Below are 21,309 nucleotides of genomic sequence, written 5' to 3'. Positions count from 1 at the left end.
CTATACTAATGCCAATCCTGAACACGTTCATTAATGCAAATATGTTGGCGTCTCCTGCTGCAGGCTCTCAGCAGCACATCCTTTGGATGTGTTCCTAGGCTAACTGCTGTCTCCATAATAGGTAAATCGTCACTGGAAAAAGATAATGTTTCTATTTTGCAGATCAAGAGAATAGATTCAAATAAAATTATTTACAGTATTTTCCACTGGTTTCATGTTAATTGAAGATTCCTACATGCCTAAAACCTATGCTAATATCCATCCTGACTTACAGTAATATTGTATTTGGGATAAGAAACAGCATAACGACTCTGACCAAGGTTGGAGTTTCTGTTTTGCAATTGACAGTAGACAGTGGAAAGATGTGTAACTGACCAAAGTGCTGATAAAAGAGATTGAGCGTTCAGTCATGAATTAGGCATCTTTATGCCTAATGTGTGCCCCCAACACACACACACACACACACACACACACACACACACACACACACACTCTCACACACACACACACACACACACACACACACACACACACACACACACACACACACACTCACACACACACACACTCACACACTCACACACACACACACACACACACACACACTCACACACACACACTCACACACACACACACACACACACACACTCACACACACACACACACACACACACACACACACACACACACACACCATCAATACCAAAGGTCAGAACACCAAGGAAGAGAAGGCAGAAAGAATGTAAGAGCTGAAGGATGGGCGGGGTGTTGAGAAATACTGTCTTCTGGACAAGATGTGGCCCTTGCAAATTGGAAAGTCACAGCAGCTGCGGTTACCACACAAGACCTAGACAAAGGTCCATCTTGCCAAAATCCTGGCACAGACAACCTTTATCTCTTTGTCCCTCAGGTCTGGGACTGAATCGGTGGCTGTAAAGTCACTGAAGAGTTTTTACACAAGTTGTCTGTGTATACTAACAGTGCCTGCTGAATTCTTAATAGGTAATAGCCATTCTTTTTTATTGAATTTGGTTGCTTACCACTTTCTAAGCTAAAATTTAACAACCATGTATTTCATTTATGTATATCAACTTGGGTTTTGGTTTGAAATCCTATTTTTAATTTTTTTTTTAATCAGGGATCTCACTTTTATGTACTTAAAAAAAAACCTTTCTGATTTATGTAGAAATGTATCTCCATTGGGAGATTAGGAAATCTGGAAACAGAATAAGGAGATGAGTGTTTATCTGGGTGCTTTCCAAAAACAAGGGCAGAGGGGAAAGCTACCACTCAAAAGTGCAACAGAAACAGGCCCGTGCCATAGCTCCAGTAATGTATACTGGTGATGTCAGACTCAGACATTCAGGGCTCATAAACACAAGGACGATTCCTAAATGCTTTTCTGGAAAAGGGTTATTCCTTCCTGGTGTGCAGCTTTGCTGCTGGTTTGCATTTGTTGGAAGCATATAGGTAGCTGGGGAGACACTGCTGGACTGTTTTATCAAGTTGTGTTGTAATCTGAGGATTGTGTCTGCTTTCCCCGGCTTCACTGCCAGTAAGCATCCTGTGAGCTTTGGGGAATAAGCTACTTTAGTTAAATGGTGTCTTTAATTTTCTAAGATTAATCCATTCAACGGCCACAAACCACAGTGCTTCCCACAGGCATCCTTTTGAATCAATAGTTTTGAATGCTAAGGGCTCTAAAAAATAATCAATTGAGGTGTCAGAAAGTGATCTGACGGTGCTGGCTGGGGAAAGGACCAGTTTTCATTCTTTTGTCCTTAGCCTTCTCTCTCCCTGTGTACTGATACTTAAGTCCTAATGCTTGCTCTTGCCCCCTTCTCCCCCCACTCCACTGTGCTCCGGTCACCCTGGTCCTCTGCATTCCTTGAAAGGGCAGCACTGCTCTGCACTGTTGAGCCTCTGCCTGGCCCTTCCCCCATCACATCCCATTCCTCTCCTCCAAGCCAGCTGCTTGTCTGCATCCTTCAGATCTCTCTGCTTCCTGGAATGAGCTTCCCCTTAGTCCATGGATCAGGTGGTTTGCGCAGCAGCTCACTCTCTGGGCCTTCTCTTTGTTCTGTATAGAGCGTACTTTCATTATAATATATAAGTACATATTTAACTTCTACAAAAAGAGGAACTCTGTTAGGACCACACTATCAATCCATGCCTAGTACCACATGAATCACAATAAATGAAAACACAATGGTGACACATGAATGAGCCTCTCATTTTAATGCTGTTATTGATTTTGTTGGCTTTCTGCATAAACAATTGTAGGTTGGAGAAAGAAGTAGCAAGGAAGGTTCTGGGGCCTGGTACTGGATATACCTTCTCAGTGCACTTGTTTACTGTGGTTGATGAGTTGCTGTGTCTGAATTACCCGTGTTTTAAAAGTTCCCTCTTTGTGAAAGATCATGTGCAATTGGTGGTACGATACCTAAGCTCCAACATTGCTGTCTTCCCACACCCCACACATTAAAGTTCTTTCTTGTCCACTGGAATTTAGTTCCTGATCTATTTGCAGGGTTAGGTATACAGTAATTAAAAAAGTATTTTATTTAATGTGTATGCATGTGTGTGTGTGTGTGTGTGTGTGTGTGTGTGTGTGTGTGTGTGTATGTGTGTGTGTGAGTGTGTGTATACATGAGTGCAAGTGCCCTCAGAAGCCAGAGGCACTGGATCCTATGGTGCTGGAACTACAGACAGTCGTGAGCCACCTGACGTGGGTAGCTGGGGACTGAATTTGAATCTTCTGCAAGAGCCACCAGCACTCTTAACTTTGGAGCCACCTCTCTACCCTGTAGTACATTTTCAATCATATCAAAAGTAGCTTGTGCTAGGAGCAACTAGGGTCCTTTATATAGGAAAGCCTGTTGGATACTGGTAGCATATGTAAAGACCAGAACCTATCCGTCAGCTGAAATGTCATGTGTATTTAGAAGGCCAGGGTTCATGAACCGGGAGACCTGACCCAGCTCTTTGAGCCTCCCAGTAAGCCGAGGAGAATCTGCTGGTCCATCACTGCAAAATAACTCAGGTTTTGAACTATTTTTGAGTGGGGAAAAAAATCAGAGATGCTCTGTTATTAAGCCCATTGTTAATTGGCTGCAGTCACCTTTGATGCCAATAACGGGAATGAATTGGGATTTCCTGTTAGTCTGTTTTCCTGATCTACTGGTGACTAAGACCATTACGAACCCATTGGCAAGTTAGTGAGGTTGCTGAAGCTTTCAGGAGTGTTACTTGACTAGGTGTGGTGATGTAACAACCTTGGCCTTGGATATTACTTAGATGTGATGTCAAGTCATTATCAAAGATGAGCTGATGTAACATGGATCTCTTTCTCCTGTCAATTTTATCCTTAGATTGGTACACCAGTACTCTTCAGAAAGTTGCTTTCTTACTGTTATTCATTTTGTTTTAACAAAGAGTCTCAGGGACTAGCTCAGGCTGGCCTCAATCCTGCTCTCAGCACTCCTTAGTTGCTTGTGGTTCTTTGTCTAAAGTTAAGGCTCCATGGGTCTTGCCCCAACCCCATTAGCATGTCTATTAATGTCATCCTCCTTCAGGTATTGTTTAGGCAGCCATGCTGATGAGACTTCCTATGTGCTTCTAACATTTCTAGGAGATGAAATCTCACAGCACACTTCCTGTTCTTCTGGCTCTTGCTATCTTCCTTCCCATCTTCTGCAATGATTCCTGAGGCTTTAGGTGCAGGATTGTATTGTAGATGCATCAGTTGGGGCTTGGCAACACATTGTTACTTATTCTCTGCACGTTGATTGGTTGTGATTTTCTGTGATGGTCTCTGTTTATTGCAAGGAAATATGTCTTTGATGAAGGGTGATAGCCACTTATCTGTGGGTATAAGGATACCTATTTAGAGTGTAGTTAGGAATTACTCTGGTTCAATAAAGTAGCTGTAATAAGTTCTCCCTCTTTATCTATGACTAGCCTTGGATAGTTGGCTAGGTTTCCAGTACCAGGCATGATTTCCTTCTTGTTGAGTGCTCCTTGTGTCCAATTAGAGGGTTACTGGTTACTGCCAAGGTATGTGTACTATGAGGACACACTTTGGACTATTGTGCCATGCCAGTCATTGCTTTAGTTCATAGGCATCATAGCTGAGCAGGACTTTCGGTTGCTTCCCTCCCTAGGATACTTACATGGTGCCTGCCTTCTGGCATCATAAAAAACAAGTCCTCAGGGACGGCTTTCAGGTCAGAACCATCTCAGATCTCCAGGTCTCGAGTCTGAAGTTCAAGATGTTTTCAGCAATGGGGATAAACCTTCAGCCTAAGGGAAGCAAACAAGGGTAACAGCGATGGCCTATGCTGTTTTGGGGGGGGGTCTCTTGGACAATCCTGACTAACAACTCAAAAGGGGGGCTTATCATGCCTTTTGCTTGAATTATTTTTTAGTCTATGGCTCTTGAAGGGGAGCACTGTCAGCCCAGATGGGAATACATACACACACACACACACACACACACACACACACACACACACACACACAGAGTAACTTGACCCATCTATATACCACTCCTCCGCATATGATACTTGCTCAGGCATGTTCATTGCTGCTCAATTCACAATAGTTAGGAATGGAAACAAACCATATGGCCTTCGATTGATGAATAGGTGTAACACAATTTAATAAAAGACCCAGAGACTGATATTGGGTTTCAAACTTCAAGCTGAAGATCAGAAAAGGAAAGCAGCTGGCCACTAGCTTCTTAACTCTATCTCAGCCTGAATGGGCTGATCCTGTCTCCACAAGCTCTCATCAAGCTTCAGACTGTAACCTCTCCTCAATGTGGCTGGAGAATGAATGCCTCCTACTGAATACTGAAGACCCTGCTTCTATCATTTATACCCCTCTAGTGCTGAGATTAAAGGAGTGTGGTCTGTTACTCTTTTAAAGTGAACTATTTGGCCTTGAACTCAGAGAGATACATTTACCTCTTAATCCTGAGTCCTAGTACAGAAGGTGTGTACCATCACCTCCTAGCTTCTGGCTGCTGGGATTAAAGGTGTGTGCCTGGCTTCTGTGGTTTGTGGCTGGCTCCCTTTGCTTTCTGAATCCTCAGGCAAGCTTTAATAAATCATAAATAATACATCACCACAAATAGGTAATAAAAATGTGAATCATATATACTATGGAATAATAGCTGTAAAGAAAAATGAAATCATGAAATTTTCAGGCAAATGGACGGAACTGTAAAAGACGATATCGATCCAGGTAACCCAGTCCCAGAAAGGAAAAACATCACATCTTCTCCCTCATCTGAGGCCCCAGATCTTCAGATGTGAAGATTTTTGCCAAACCTGGAATAACTGCAGAAGCCAGAAAAGCAGAAAGGGAGGGGGAGAAATAGGAGAACAGCATCACAATTGATTTGAAAGGGGAAATAGAGGCCTTTAATTAGGAGGAGAAAGAGATTAATACAAAAAAAGGTGGGGGGAGGAAAGTAAAATAACAGTAAGAATGTCTTAAAAAGGTATAAAGAATCATTTTATTCTCTATCTACCTACAATCATGTGTGATGCATATAAGGTGGGGTACTAGGTATTTTGATTTATGCCTTAAAAGTAAGGTCAAAAATAACTTCTAAATTGATGACTGTTTGGAGATTTTCATGAAAGCTGTATAGTGTTTGCAAAGGCTTTAGTCCTTTTTAATAATTCAAGACGCCCTGGGGAGTGGATGAGGGGTGGGATGGGGGTGGGTCGGTTGGGGGGCATAGGAGGATGGGAGGGAGAGAGAACTGGGATTGATATGTAAAATAAGATTGTTTCTCATTTAAAAATAAAAATAAATAATTGGAGATGATAGGCCTACAGATTCCACTCTGGATTGCTTGGTTTGGCTACTCCAAGCCCATTCACTAGCCTCAGGGAGGGCCATAAACTGACAAAAGGGAGTGGTGGACTGGAGATTCCAGATAGCAACTTCTCTATTCTGCGTCTATCAAAGTGCAGGCTTCCCTGTGTGATAGCAGGCAGTCTGTTATGTGTGTGTGAGTGTGTGTGTACATAACTCACTCCCTGGAATTCTCCCATGGAAAAGCAAAGGAAGGAAGCTGTGGGGAGGATGGGCCGATTGCATCCTGTACCCTTTCCAGGGAGTGGCCACAACTGCCTCAGCAGAAGGGACATAATGTGATATGCTTTCTCACTTAGGGTGCCCATGCAGTAACAAGACTTGTGTGGCCAGAGTGGCTCAGTGTTCTTCTCAGCTGGATGGGACTATTCTGTAGAGGTCACCGCTAGTCCTATCTAGTGTTCCATTTCTAGAACATCCAAGGACACGGGAGAGACAGGGGCCATCAGTGAAGTGGACCTGGCAGGTTCTGAGAGACACTCGCCAGAGGACGCCGGTCCTGCTGTGGCTTCAGTTCTAGCTGCTGTGATGCAGCTGCCAAGTGGCTAGGCCAGGTGCACGTTTTGAGCAGAATGTGACATATTCCTTCTTGCTGCTTCCTATGCCTAGTTTGAGCTGATGGATTCTGCCCCACAAAGGCAGAGAGGAAGTCTCTGCGATTGTTAAAGGTAAGCTAAGGAAAATGCTGTGGAATGAATTTCATTCATACCTGATTTCTGGCCCAACTGTTTGGATTTCTGTTCTCTCTGCTTTCCACTCTGAGAAGTTCTTTAATGTAGTCCTCTCTGTTGGTGATGGGGGTTATTTGAGCTTTGTGGTAAGTTTGTCACATTTAGTCACTTGACAACTCAATGCAGGAGAGCAGGTTAAGACAGGAAACTTCTGTAGTAAACAGGAAGTCCCTCGTTGAATTCTGGAGCCCCCCAGTTCCAGTGGATTGCTTTACTGTGTATTGTAAGGATAGCTTCTTCTTCCAAGAGTGCCTGGGAAAGTGGCTAAGACTGAGTTTAAACATGTCTCAGGATGGACTGTCTGTCCCTGAAGAAAGTCATTTTTTTGATGAAATGCAAAGTCCTTTCTGGGACTGAGGTGTTACAGCACATTTATTTTCAAAGGAAAGGGTATGTAATAATGTTCCCCAGACCATGGATGTAATGGTAATCTTAAAATTAAAAATAAAGAGGATTATCTTTGAGTGACATGAGAAGATAGAGAAACAGAGACACACAGAGGGAAACAGGATTTTATGTATTCCAGGCTGGCCTAGAAGTAGCCAAGGATGATTTTGAACTTATGATCCCCTGCCTGTGTCTCCTGATGCTGACACTGCCTAATTTATGTGGTTCTAGGGATGGAATGTAGGGCTTTGTGCCAGGCAGGGGCTCTTCCAGTTGACTATGCTCCCAGCTCTGGAAAGCCTTTTAATAAAGAAGGAAAGGAGGATGTGTAATCAAAGCCTGTGATCATTCCTGGTGACTGTTTGCACACATGCTGCTGGAAATTTAATCTGGTTTCCTTGTGTGGGGTGATGAGGTCACCTCCCTGTGTTCCTAGGGAACTAGATTTAAGACTCATTAAGCATCAAGTGACTTCCATTACAGAACCAGTCAGCTCTACCAAGCTGTGTGCTTTGTGGCAGTTTCCAATTATTGTACAGTATACCAACATCCAAGTACATGTCTTGGATGTGCAGCCTTGTGGCAAGTGTTGGCTGAGAAAGAAGAGGTTTGGGCTGGGGAGATGGCTCAGTCAGGAAAGTTCTTTCCGTGCAAGCCTGAGGACCTGAGTTCAGATCCCTGGAACCTATGTAACATGGTTTGTGAGGCAGCACATGCCTGTAACCCCAATGCTGGGGAGGCAGGCACAGGAGGATTCCTGGAGCTCACAGCTCAGCCATTCTAGCCAATTGGTGAGCTCTGGGTTCAATGATTGACTCTTTCTCAAAAGGAAAAAAGGTAGAGAAAGATTGAAGACAGGTAGTGTTGACTTCTCGCCTCCACAGACATGCACACATGTGCACATGTATTCCTGCACTAAACATACACACATACTAAAAAAGAGAAAGTTTCAGAAACAAAAATATGCATGCTTTGTTTTTATTTATGTACATTTATTAGAAGTTAGACAAAATTAAAAGTAAAGACTGGGAAGCTGGAGAAAGCTCAGTTGGTAAAGTGCTTGTTTCCCAAGCATGTGGACCTAGGTTTGATCCCCAGACCCTTGTAAGAAAAAAAAAAGTCCTGGATGTGGTGATGTGTGCTTGTAATTCCATTGTGGAGTCAACAGAGGCAGAGAAGTCCCTGGGGCTCACTAGTCAGCCAGGCTAGCCCAAATAGTGAGCTCTGGGCCAATGGGAAACCTTGCCTGTGTTCCTGAAGGCCGAATCTTTGAGCTTGTTCTCTGCCTTCCAGATGCAGGTATCCAAGCATAAATGAATACACACACACACACACACACACACACACACACACACACACACACCAAATCAAAATTAAAAACTAAACATGAAAACATGGGGAATGAGGTTGAAGAAATGTGCTTTTGCATATGAAGATCAGCCCCCTTTGAAAGAAGATTGAAGTAGATGAAAAAATTGTACAAATGTATATGTTTTACTCTTAAGATGTTCCAGGTTTACCCAGTTTATTCATACTCTCCTTGCAGCCCTTCTAAGCCAGATACTATTAGTATTTTATAAACTAAGGAAGCAGAGTCCATGCCCTAGAAATTACTACTGTAGTTCCAGCTACTGTAGTCAAATGGCTGCTGCTAGTCCAGGGGTGTGGTACCCAGTATATATGCAGCATGGGCTGTATACCGACAGACAGAAAGCACACATATCTTGGCACAAAGAAGATCCATTTGAACTCAATACTAATGATGTGTTGTATTGATGGAGAACAGGAGCTTTCTGTTTTGACTAAGGTTGAACATGGGGAAAGTTGGACTTTGAAGAATTGTTTGGATAAAGAGAGGGGTGCATGTTAGACACAAAGAATGAAATTACAGGATGGTGGTCTGATGTGGAGAGGTAAGAGATGGGTGAGCCACCTTGCAGGGCTGTAGAACTAAAGAGTCGGAGCTTGGTGCATGGCCTTTTGCTTCAAGGGTGGATATTTACATTTAAGCAGCTCTCTGCACAGGAGGGATGTCAGGAGGAGCTCTGTGTTCAGGTTATGGCTGTGGGACTAGTTCATAATGTTGGGGACTGTTTTCCCTTCTCCAGGTTGCTCTGTGGCTAAGGTTTGCCTGTTTGTAAGCATCTTCCCTTCTACAGTTTGCTCTGCATACAACAGACAGGGTTGTTTGTTTTTATTGCAGATCACTTCACTTCCCTGCTTAAACTTCCAGTAAGTGACTTTCCAGCATCCTCAGTGTGGATGCTTGCTGTGGTATGGACAGACAGTGACATGTAGCATATAGTGAAGTGTTTATCTAAGTATTCTTTATCAATAAAACCTCAGGAATCAGATACTGGGGTAAGAACCTCAATGATCAGAGAAGTGGCAGAGAAGTGACCAGTGATTGATCTCTCTCTCTCTCTCTCTCTCTCTCTCTCTCTCCATATATATATATATGTATCTGTATGTTTCCTTAGTTCCTCAACCCAAAAGAGGGCAAAACCCTCTCTAAGCCTCACCCTACTAATTCCCGTGTCTCTCCATCTGTCCACAATACTCCAAATCCTTATGGCTAATTTTGGTCAGCTAGTAGCTATCTCTGCCCTCTGATTCAAAGCAAACTTTATTGTCAGTCTTGGGAGTACCAGAATGAGATCAAATTATCATACAACATGTAGGAACATAATCTTTGGAGGAGGTCCTGGACTTACTATGTGGGTACTGTAGTCCTTATCTTGGGCATGTTGTTAACCTCTCTGACATTGCTTTAGAGAGCTGTTGGTGGTTTAAATGAGCTAATAGAGTTAAAATGCTTGGACAGCCCCTGGCACCTGACATTATGTAGTTGTGTGTCTAATATGACCACTTGCCCCATCAGAACAACATCTCAATAAGAACGGAGCCTTCCCATCTTTTTATACCATCTGAATCCTTACCACATGGAAAACTTCCCAACAGATAGTGGATACTCAATAAATACTAGTTGAATTATGCTTTAATACATGCCATTTTCTTTATCTTGTCTATGTTATTTTCTTTTGCTTTTTTGAGGCTTAAACTGTTTAACTATCTTTGACCTGTTACTGTGTTGCCCCAAATAAGAACCTGTAGAAAAGATATCTTTTCTGTATGTTTTAGTTATTGTTTTCATTAGTATACAAAATAATGGGTGATGAAATGTCATTGTACTTTCCCCATATTCACTCTTTGAATTGCTGTCCCTTGTCCTTTCCACCTTCTACTGCTCAGCTTCCTTCCTTTAAATGACCTTCGTCAGCCTTCTTTTTTTATGTTGTGTGTTTGTGTAGATGTATTAAACTGCTATTTAACTGGTCTGTAATATTTTAGTTGATCTTACTTATTATATATAATGATTAAGCATAATGTGTGAGTACTTTTCTCATCAACATGGTAGTTCAGTCTATCATGGCAGGGAAGGAATGGTGTCATGACAGCTCCAGTGTGTGGCAGTGCTAGTTACATGGTCCTGACAAGGAGGTGAGAGAGATTAATGGGTTATGCTATAATTCCCAGGCCTTGGCCCCAGTAACCAATTTCTTCCCAGCTCTGCTTCCTGAAGGTTCCACAACCTCCCCAAACAGCACCACCTCCTGAGTCCAAGTATATGAGCCCATGAAGGACATTTCATACCCACACCCAAACATTAGAGTTTGTATCTAAGAGAAATGTATATTCCCTTTCATTTTTCATTCATATTACCTTCTATGTGCCTACCTCCTTCTTCATTTAGACTCTCCCCTTCCTCTTTGTCCGTCTCTCTCTCTCTCTCTCTCTCTCTCTCTCTCTCTCTCTCTCTCTCTCTCTCTCTCTCTCTCTCTCTCCCCAACCCTACAGACTCTGCATGTGATAAAAACATGTTATTTTTTCCTATTGAGTCTGATTTTGCATCTCTACTTGTCTATTTCCCTGAAAATTGTATAATTCTATTTTCCATCATAGTTGAATAAAACATCATGGTGTATATACTATATTTTTAATCCATCCATTCAGTGATGGGTACCTCGGCTGATTCTGTGTACTGTGGATAGTGCAGTGATAAGTATGAAAGTACAACTATCCTATAGTTTACTTAGAGTCCTTCAAGTATATACTCAGAAGTGGTACAGAGAAGTCATGTGGTAGTTCTGTTTTTAGTTTTTTGAGGAACTTTCATCCTGATCATAGTGGCTGGACAAATATGCATTACTGCCTACAGTGGGTGAGGATTTCTTCCCCCTCCCCATCACATCTTTGCAAGTATTTGTGGTATTTGGTTTTCATGATGCTAGCCATTCTTTTTGGGGTGAAATGGAATTCACTATAGTTTGGATTTGCATTTCCTGGATACCGAAGATGTAATTTTCCCCCAAAAACGTATGGGCTACGTGTACTTTTTTTTTTTTTTTACATTTAGTTGGATGATTTTTTGATATTTAATTCTTTTTTTAGATTTATTTATTTATTATGTATACAACATTCTGCTTCCATGTATATCTGCACACCAGAAGAGGGCACAAGATCTCATAAGGGATGGTTGTGAGCCACCATGTGGTTGCTGGGAATTGAACTCAGGACCTCTGGAAGAGCAGTTGGTGGTCTTAACCTCTGAGCCATCTCTCCAGCCCTGGTATTTAATTTGCTAGAGTTCTTTATATATTCTAGATGATAATTCTATCTAGACCCCTCTCCATCCTATACCCACTCTCATCACCCTATTGACTGTATCCTTGACTGTGCAAAAGCTTTTTAACTTAATGAAATCCCGTTTATTGATTCTTACCATTTCCTGACCGATTTGAGTCTGTTTATTGAAGTTTTGGCCCCTGGCTTGAAATATTTTCTCTGTTTTTCTATAAGAGTCTCAGAGTTCCTGATCTTATATTAAGAATTTCAATCCATTTTGAATTATTTTTTATAAAGTGAGAGAGATTGTTCTAATTTCATTGTTTTAGATGCAGACATCCAGTTATTGCAGCACCATTTGTTGAGGGGGCTCTTTATTACTATATATGTTTTTGATACTTTTCTCAGGAACCCATTATAGTAGGAAATTACCAATACGGAGTCAGGTAGAAATATAAGGGTATTTAATAGGGAAAAGCCTTACTTACAGAGCGAACCAGCCAGCCGGTGGTAGTCTGTACAGCAAGAAGCAAAGAAAAACCGAAACCAAAAACACAGTCCCACTATGTCACTCTGACCACGCCCTCACAACCTGGTCAGGCACACCTGTACCCAGCCCCTAAGAAGGCGTGGCTACAGCTTCCCCTACAACCCATCAAAGAGGGGAGGACCTGATGGAGACCTCCAATTTTGGCTCTCTCTGCTTGGAATTTTATGGAGAGTCCACTGAATCTGTAAGATTGCTAGAAAAGGATCATTTAATCCACTCTCTATGGCGGGAATTCTTTAGCAGCAGGAATGCTTGCTCTTCCCTACCAACCCAACACACAGATTAGGATTGAGGTCTCTCATCATCATTATCAAAGAAACCTCTGGAAGGGCCTAATGTTAGCTCTTGTGACAAACTGTCTCCCAAGTCACTAGCTGCCAGCCACACTTTATTTTTCAGAAGAGCTTGAGTTTACATTTGTTATACAAAGAACGCAGGTGATGTCTGGAAATATACCACACGGTATGATGGGGGACATGGTGTCCTGACAATAAGTCTGCTCTTGAGGGTGGTTAGAAATTTTAGCCTTCAAATTTTACAAGGAACACCTGGTTCTTTTTGTTGTTGTTTCATGAAATTAGACACAACCTATTGCAAATGGCTCACTCTACCTTCACAGTGTTATTTCCTATAAATTTTTACAATAACCAAATAAAACACAAGTTTCCTGGCTGACATACATAAACCTTTAGTCACTTTTTCACTTGAAAAACTCTCAAAGAATTTGAGATTTTCTAGGGCTGGTGTCACAGACCTCTAATCTCAGCTTTTGGGAAGGCTGAATGAGGGGATTACAAGTTCAAGGCTGCTTAGGCTGCAAAGTGAATGTAGTTCAGCCTGTGCAACTCAGTGAGACCCTGTTAACTCAAATATAAAAAGTTAAAAAAGGAGTGGATAGCTCTAGCTCTTGGATAGCACTTGCCCGGCATGTGGAACACCTTGGACATATGTCAAAGCTTTAGCTAGATCCCAGCACTGCAAGAAATAATGATAATAATAATAGCAAGAACAACAAACATGTTTAGGATATTTCAACAGCCTTTGCTTGAGACTGGTCACATGATTTCCTTGTGTATTGGTGTGTCTGACCAGTCCTTAGAGGACATCAGGAAGCTGGTGTATCTAGTAGATTGGGGAAGAGAAGGAAAGTACAGGAAAAGAAACCAGAGCCATAACTGGAGACAAGTGGTTGGCCATGTCTTGCAGCGCATTCCAAGCCCTCATTGGAAACTTGGTATCTGGAGATATTTGAGCAGAGCAGAGCAGATATAGCTTCTGTACATCCACATTACATCTGGGCTCGAAACTGATTCATCCATAAGCCACTGCTCTATGGCTTCATATTCTCTCATATTCTTGGCCACAGCTGGAATTCCTGGGATGTACTTGCTGAAAGGTTCCAGATGTATCACTGATCTGCCAGTGATATCCTCCCTTGTCAAAGTCATCATTTGATAGACTAGATTAAGACACACATTTTGTATAGGACGGTACTTGGCAGAGTTCTTGCCTCTGCCCTGAATGTCTAGAGTTGTGTATGTTCTGGCTGCCTGTGGTTAGGGCTTGGCTCTGTCCTAGTGAAGGCTTCATTTTCTTTGTGGGCTCCCTCCTTTGTGAATGATGTCCTGTATAGGAGACAGCAGTAAAGCATCTCCTCCGACAGGTGGCAATACGAGTCAGTCAACAGGGGCATTCCACTCTGTTCCACCCTGCCAGGACTCCCATCTGGAGCAGTAAACAGTGCTGTCTTCCAGGCATCCTTCCATAGTCGTGTTGTTATTATTAATGGAGTGTTTTAATTGTACGTATATGAATGTTTTGCCAGCGTTTGTATATGTACAGCATGTACATACCTGGTTCCTGCAAAGACCAGAAGAGGGTGTTAGATCTCCTGGAAGTGGAGTTATAGATGGCTGTGAGCTGTTATGTTGGTGCTGGGAATCAAAACCAGGTTCTCTCGAAGTGCTCTTATCACTGAACTGACTCCCCAGCCCTCCCATCGTCCCTTTTAATGTGCAGATGTCCCCAAGCCCAGAGCTGGAAGTCCTGTCATGAGCTCTTCTTAATTAGCCTGCTCCTTCCTCTCTCCCTTTATGTCACTGTTTTGTCTTATGATATACCATTGTCCTTCCTTGCCATCTCTAGTGTATTTTTCTCAGAATATTGTTCTGGCATCTAAAGCATCCATACAAATAGCTCTAAGGCAACCCTTACCTAGTGGGTGACTTTTCAGTGGGTGGCCTGGGACCTCTGTGATCTCTTATCATGCCTGACATATTATTTTTTTCCATCCAGAGAGGATTTTGATGTAACAAATTAAACACCTAGGGAGACTTTTTTTTTTATTTTTTAAAGATTACTAGGTTTTACAATCCATGAGGAAGTTTGTTGGTGGTTTCTCAAAAGACATGATAAAATTGATGATCTGTTTGGTAAATTCAAAGGTGAAGACTCCCCTCCCCTCTGCAGTGTGCTTCAGGTCTCCATCATTGTCACAGTTTCTGATGTCAGGGAGATATTCCAGGAACCTCCACCGAATGCTGTCAATCATAGCTGTTCAGCAGAGTCCTACAGTCTCTACTGAAGGTGTGTGCCTTTCCCAGACATAGAACAACAGTTTTCATTCAGATCATTCAAATCATAGCTTGCTTCAAATCTCTACCACTATTGACTATTCAACTCCTGAATGTAGCCACAACTGAGCCTGCTTCTTTGTGACCTACTATTGAGGCATAGTTATTTTCAATGTGTGTTCAAAGGCTAAATTGAAAATCATGTTATGTTTATTTTTCCCATCACCCCAAAATACAGAGAGGAGATAGAATTGCTTTGAAGACAAGGGGTATCTGTAAGCATGGCTTTTCATTTATCTGACACAGGTTATCATGGGAATCTTTCTCCATAAATTTCTTGTATACTTTTGACTCCCCTGGGTTGGTTAGCTCTATAGTAGGGTCTTTGAAGGGGTTTTGCTTATTTGTTATTACTTTATCTCTAGGATCTGGGGGTGGGGTCTTAGAGATATTCATATAGCTATAGAAACATTTCAAAATCCAAAATATATTTGGAAGTGTTTAATATGACTGGTCATATTTCCTCCATGTCATTATAGTAAAAGATAATTAGTGTAGGTTTTAACCCAGAGTTATATAGAGGAAAAGTTAATCTTTTATAATTTCATGCCCATCTCTGTCTCTGTTTTGGGGTTTTCAGAGCATTTTGAGAACAGAGTAAAAAATATTCTTCATAATTACATGGTACATTAATTCATTAAATCTCTACTCCTTCCTTTGTCTAAAAGGTTCATGCTGTGGTTTCTTTACTAGAAAAGCAGTATATGCTACTAGACTAGAGCAGAAATTTTATTCACGGCAACAAGACAAATGGGAAAGAAATGAGAAATGGAACAGGGAAGACAGTGGGCAAAAAGCAAGGCAAAATCATGGAAGCGGATGTGTTTCTAGGTTGAATAGAAGGAAGGCTCCTCTATGGGGAGAGGTTAAAGGTTAAGGTGACAGAAGGTAATGGATCTGGGGGGAATTGGAACAACAACACTATCTGTCATTGAGGGGAGTGGAACCTTGAACAAGGCAACCAGGATGCATTAAGATAATAGAGAGAAGACCTTGAAAAGGCAAGGGTGAGCAGGCCTAATGTTTTCCATCATTTGGGTGCTATGGCAACCATAACTCTGTTCTGTACATTAGAGGGTAACTAGACAGAGAACATGGAGACAGTGAGATAGATCTGGAATTACCTTTAAGAGATCTGGGGAAGGAAAAAATCCAACTGTAAACACAACAATTTGTAATGGATTTTAAAGACTAGGTATTATTTACTTGATCATAAGGGAAAACTGGGTGGTTAATTCCTCTATATTGTACTTGTAGAGAATTTAGAACTCTTTATACTTGATTACTATTCTTCTTTTGGGGTGGAGACATCTTTAAAAGACTGAATCATACAATGTGAATAGAAAGTGAAGGTTAAAACAACAATTTAATTTAAACCAGGATAAGATATATTTAGTCTCAAAAATCTGTCAGAAAAAAGATCTGAGCAGGGAAACTCTATCACCCCAAAAGCATTGTCAGGCTATGATATAATTGATTGCAACTTAAGCAAATATGTTAATCTGTCCAAAGGAAAAAATAGAATCTGAGGGCCTAGTTCAGACTGGCCTTGGATGGAGGAAAGGGTGAGTCATGTTGGGTCCTTTAGCCTGGTGTGCATGGTATTTGCCAGCCAAGTCTTTGCTGTTATCAGCAGTAGGAGTGATGGTATTGGTGGAGGATGGAGGCTCACAGCAAAATGATCTGAAATCTTCGTTCCTAATCTGCTCTTATTTTAGGGACTTTACATTTGTACTTAAGACTGACTGCTTCCAGATGACAGAAGGTGTGTATTTGTCGGGAATAATGACTTGGTGTGTAAGGGTGTGTATTTCAGTGAGTAAGTGCTTGCCTGGTATGCATGAGGCCCTGGACTTAAAGCTCACCTGCCCTGAAAAACAAGTTAAATAGATAAAAATAAAAAGGAATGGATTATGAGAAATGTGATGTCTTTAGGGGAAAATGTCAGTCTACAATTACCACAGTATTAGCAGTATGAGTATCTTCTACTTGACAAGCTATGGTGAGGGATAACCCCAAGGAATAGCTCCTCGCAGATGACTTTCTACTCTGTATCTCATCGTGTATGGGATGTCTGTATTCTTTTGAGCCTGAACACTCATGTATGGTGTTAAAACTTTGGGATTTAGGGGGCCGATGTTTTCTCCACATCCTTAACAGTATCCTTCATTTTCCTGTTTTCTTCCCACCTGCATTCCATATAAGAAAAAAAAGCAAAACAACAAACAACAACAACAAAATCCCAAAACCACTGCAGCAAATGAATAATATAAAACCAGAGACAAATATTAGGGTTCAAGTTGGAGATCAGAGAAGCAAAACAGCGAGCCACTAGAAAGCTCTCACCTCTACCAAGGCTCAGACCGGAAGGGGCGATCCACTGAACCTCAGATTACATCTCCAGACTGTACTGCTCTCCGCCAAGCCTCAGAACCCTAGACTGCTATGCTCTCCTCAGTGTGGCTGGAGACTAATTGCCCATGAGACCCTTTGCTTCTTCCTTATGTACCTCTCTAGTGCTGGGATTAAAGCTTGAGCTCTATTAATCTTTTAGACTGATTCACTCTTGTGTAACCCTGGATGGCCTTTAACTCACAGAGATCCATTTGCCTCTGTCTCCTGATTAAAAGTTGTGCCACCACTGCCCAGCTTCTATAGCTAACTAGTGTGGCTGGCTTTGCATTCTGATCCTTCAGGCAATCTTTATTAAATCATAAATAATATACCACTACAAACCACGAGGCCATTCTTTGCGACCCTGCCTTCTTTTGCTATGCAAGATGATTCCCTGTAAACAACATGATTTCCTTCTTCTCTGTGGCTGACTAAAACTCCACTGTGCCTCTCTATCACATTTTTTTTTCATTCAGTTTTTTGTTGATGGGCACCTAGGCCGATGCTATAACTTGTCTATGGTGCTTTGGTTAGCCTGAGCATGTGGGTATATTTAATGTAAGCTACACCTGGTTCACAAGTATGTGTTCAGAAGTAGTATAGCTAGATCATATGGTAGTTCTATATTTAGGAGACCTCCATACTGATTTCCATACTGGTTTCAATTATTTACATTTCTTATCACTCTCCCCTCATTCTCACCAGCATCTGTTGTATGTTTTCCTAATGACAGTCATTCTAACTAGGGTGAGATGGGCTCTCCGAGTACTTTTAATTTGCATTCTGCTAGCTGATAAAAATGATATACATTTTCATGGATTTATTAGCCACAAGTGGAGTTTCCTATATGGAGTATGAACTATTCAAGCCAGAGATAATATGATTTCTTCTAATCCACTTGACCTGCTGGGTGAATGGAATACCTGTACTTTACTGTGCCTCCTTTCCTCCTTCTGAGACTGGTATTTCTACCTGGCAGTGAATGTGATGGGGTCAAGAGATTCCCACAGTGGTTCTCTGCTCCTGCCCCCTTCCACGGATATGTAAAGGATTGTGTAACGCCTCTGGGATCCCCTGGTCCTGGAGATCCAACCCCTTAGAATAATTTTCCTCATTCCATTCCTGCCCAAGTGCTCTTTGCTCCTCAGTAGTCTGCTCTGCCAATGTTGTGTGTTATAGCATGTATCTAGTTTAGTTCAATCAGCTGCTTGAGAAGAAAAAGCTCAATGGGACCAAAAGTGCAGACATTCTTGCACGAGCACAGCTTCCTCATTGATGCATTATAGTCACAGCAGTCCTGATCCTAATGCTTACTCCTGCTTTTATCCAGATTGGTGCTTTGTCTACCCGCCCCCACCTTCCTGGGGTCAAAGGTGATGACCAGTTTATTTTTAGGAAGTTGTCCTGTGCATTGCCACTCTCATGTTGTTGCTTTTGTTGTTGCTGTTTTTCTGAGACTGGACTATGCTATAGCAAGGCTAGCCTGAAATTTATACTCTTCTGCCTCAGCCTCCCAAGTGCTAGGATTACAGGCATGCACCACCACTCTCATCTGCTTACTTCTTATTTTAAAGAAACATTTAGAGCAGTCAGACTTGTGCTACTCCCTGTCCTCCTGTGGTTTTCCAAGTGAGTAAGAGTTAAAGTAAATTTGTTTGCAAAATTTTTACAATTCCTCTTCCCATCTAAGCAGCTCTGATTGTTCAAAAATATGTGAAGTAACTACTCTTGTCTAATCTAAAGCATGTGGCTTGCTCCAAGATTCCTGGAGATGCCAGCAATGATGAGTCTAAATCAATAGGGGGGTCTTATGGTGTATAGACCCATCAGGAATACTGTTCATCTGCAGTTGATAGATACAACCATGGTGTCTTAGCCACACAAGAACTCACTTGTTTCTAGGTAGCAGAAAGCCTAAATACAGATATTTCTTATTTCTACTAATTATCACAACTGATTCTGGTTCCTTGCTCTGCCCCCTTAATATAAGTCTCTCTGCAAAAAGAATTGCAGAGGAACAAGCAAAAGGATGCTGAGTCCATCTGCACCCACTTTAACTCCAAATATGTTACCTGAAGGTCCTACCAATAAACTCTCACTTAAATCTTAACTGTCCAAAACTAGGTCACATGCAACTTTCTTTAGCTGCAAAGGATTGTGAAGATGTGAATATTTTTAACCAGGCACAACTGTTACCTTGAACAAAATTGGAATTAAGTTGGCAAAGAAGTTGAGTGACCAGGCAGCAAACAGTCTGCCCCAGGCACCATATACACCTGTTAAATCCAATGTGTAGGGATTTCCTGGGTGCCTTCTTCATAAGCAGCTTCATCACATTTTGTGATGGAGTAGATTGTCTGATGAACCATCCAGGAGAGCAGGTAATGTCACAAATGGGACATGCTTTCCAATTCTTAGGAGCTGTAGTCTTTCTTGGCCTTCCATGCTAAAGAATCATTGCCTTACAATGTGATAAATGCAAATGACATGAAAAGACCAGCCCACCCAGAGAACTGTAGAGAGTTCTAGAACCCTGAACCCCAGCCCAACATACACACCAACAGCATCTTTCTGGGTCCTCAACTCTGGACCGTTTTCTATTTCAAGTTCAGAAGAACACTGTTTTTCCACTTAGGACTATTCCTTTGTGCTTTGAGTCATTTCTATATCATCCCATCTTTAGTGGAGGTTTTACTTTACCCTACCCATTTTCTCCCAACTCTTGGAGGCATATTTCTAATTTTTTCATCATGGGGTGGGGAAGTGGCACATGTGACATGAAAAGCCACTGTCACTATATGTTTTTCAATCATAAGACAAAGCTTTAAGCTAGTATACTGTGAATAACTTATATCCTGTCACTCCTTTTGACCTTCATCATGGCAGGGAAGAACCAGAGGCAGTCAGAGCATCCCAACCTCTCCTAAGCATAAGCATGTTGGGTTTTGCTTTAGAATGTGAGGCGAATATTGCAGTTTCTGTGTGGTGTGAGGAAAGCCTGGGAGATGCTGCCCACTGGCCTGTTCTCTGGGACACTCTTGTTTCTATCTTTCTTCTGCACCAAAGTGGAAACACTGTCTCTTACTGTTCTTACATTAGCTCAAGCTTTGCCACCTTTGTCCTGGAAGACATGATGACTTTCTAGAGAGCCTCTTAGCACCATCTGGCAAAGCCGTGCTGTTGCCTGGAGCAGCTCCCTTCGTTCACCCACCATGAGCTCCGTTGAATTCTCCCAATTTACCTCTTTCCCTACTTTTGATAAAGATTTCGTAGATGGAAGTTTTACTTCAGCCCCCTTTTTACATATCAGATCAGCCCTGAAGCTGCAGTAATCTAACCCTTTTGTCTTTGCAATATTATCTTTTGGCAACACCCTGGCCAGACCCAAATATGCCACCATCTTTCCTGTTATACCCACGGTTTCCCCAAATAGATGCAGATGGAAACTCATAGTGATAGTGTGCTAGCAGGTGGCCATTAGAAGCAATGTTCCCTGATGTCTGCCCATCTTTATTACCTTCTTTCTACTACTTTGGAAGTTGTGTTGACCTTTGAGCTAAGAAAAGGCAGGATGTAATTAAGCTAAAAGTGTTTCTTTGGTTTTTTTTTTCCAGATGAGAATTCTCCAGCCAACTTCTGGGATTCTAAAAACAGGGGTGTGACTGGAACCCAAAAAGGACAGATTGTATGGAGAATTGAGCCAGGACCCTACTTCATGGAACGTAAGTAATCAATAAGCATGATACAGTCTTAAAATTGAGTATGTTGAATGTATAGAATCATATCTGAATGTTATTTTTAATGTTTTGATCTCTTATTTAAATGTGTATGTCATGAAGCTCCATATTAGTAAATATATTGTTTTAGAAAATGTTCATTGGTGATTGTATACATGGGCAGTTAATATTGACTTTATTGATTTTAGGAATTAGAAAGGATAGTTCAATGTTTTTGATTAACTTAAGAATTCTGTTTGCTCTGGGTATTCCTCATTTCTTACCAGCAGAAGGTTATCTTTTGCATGTAGTTCAACAGAGTATGATATGGTAGTCTGGGACACACTGCCACCAACGTCAAATGCTAACAAGCAGAAATTGTA

At 41.6% G+C, this 21,309-nt stretch overlaps 1 protein-coding gene across 1 annotated transcript in view; it reads left to right on the top strand.

Moving 5' to 3' along the window:
* Hecw2 (HECT, C2 and WW domain containing E3 ubiquitin protein ligase 2) overlaps positions 1-21,309 on the top strand; it is a 196,522-nt gene that overhangs the window by 43,169 nt on the left and 132,044 nt on the right. The window contains exon 2 of the mRNA XM_027396880.2: positions 20,825-20,932. Coding sequence (XP_027252681.1) covers positions 20,825-20,932 — 108 coding nt within the window. The remainder of the gene's footprint in view (positions 1-20,824; positions 20,933-21,309) is intronic.

This window comes from Cricetulus griseus, chromosome 2 (genome assembly GCF_003668045.3).
Source record: "Cricetulus griseus strain 17A/GY chromosome 2, alternate assembly CriGri-PICRH-1.0, whole genome shotgun sequence".
In the NCBI taxonomy this organism is placed as follows: Eukaryota; Metazoa; Chordata; class Mammalia; order Rodentia; family Cricetidae; genus Cricetulus; species Cricetulus griseus.
Note: the sequence above shows the minus strand (reverse complement) of the source record. Positions and strands in the feature narration are given on the sequence as shown.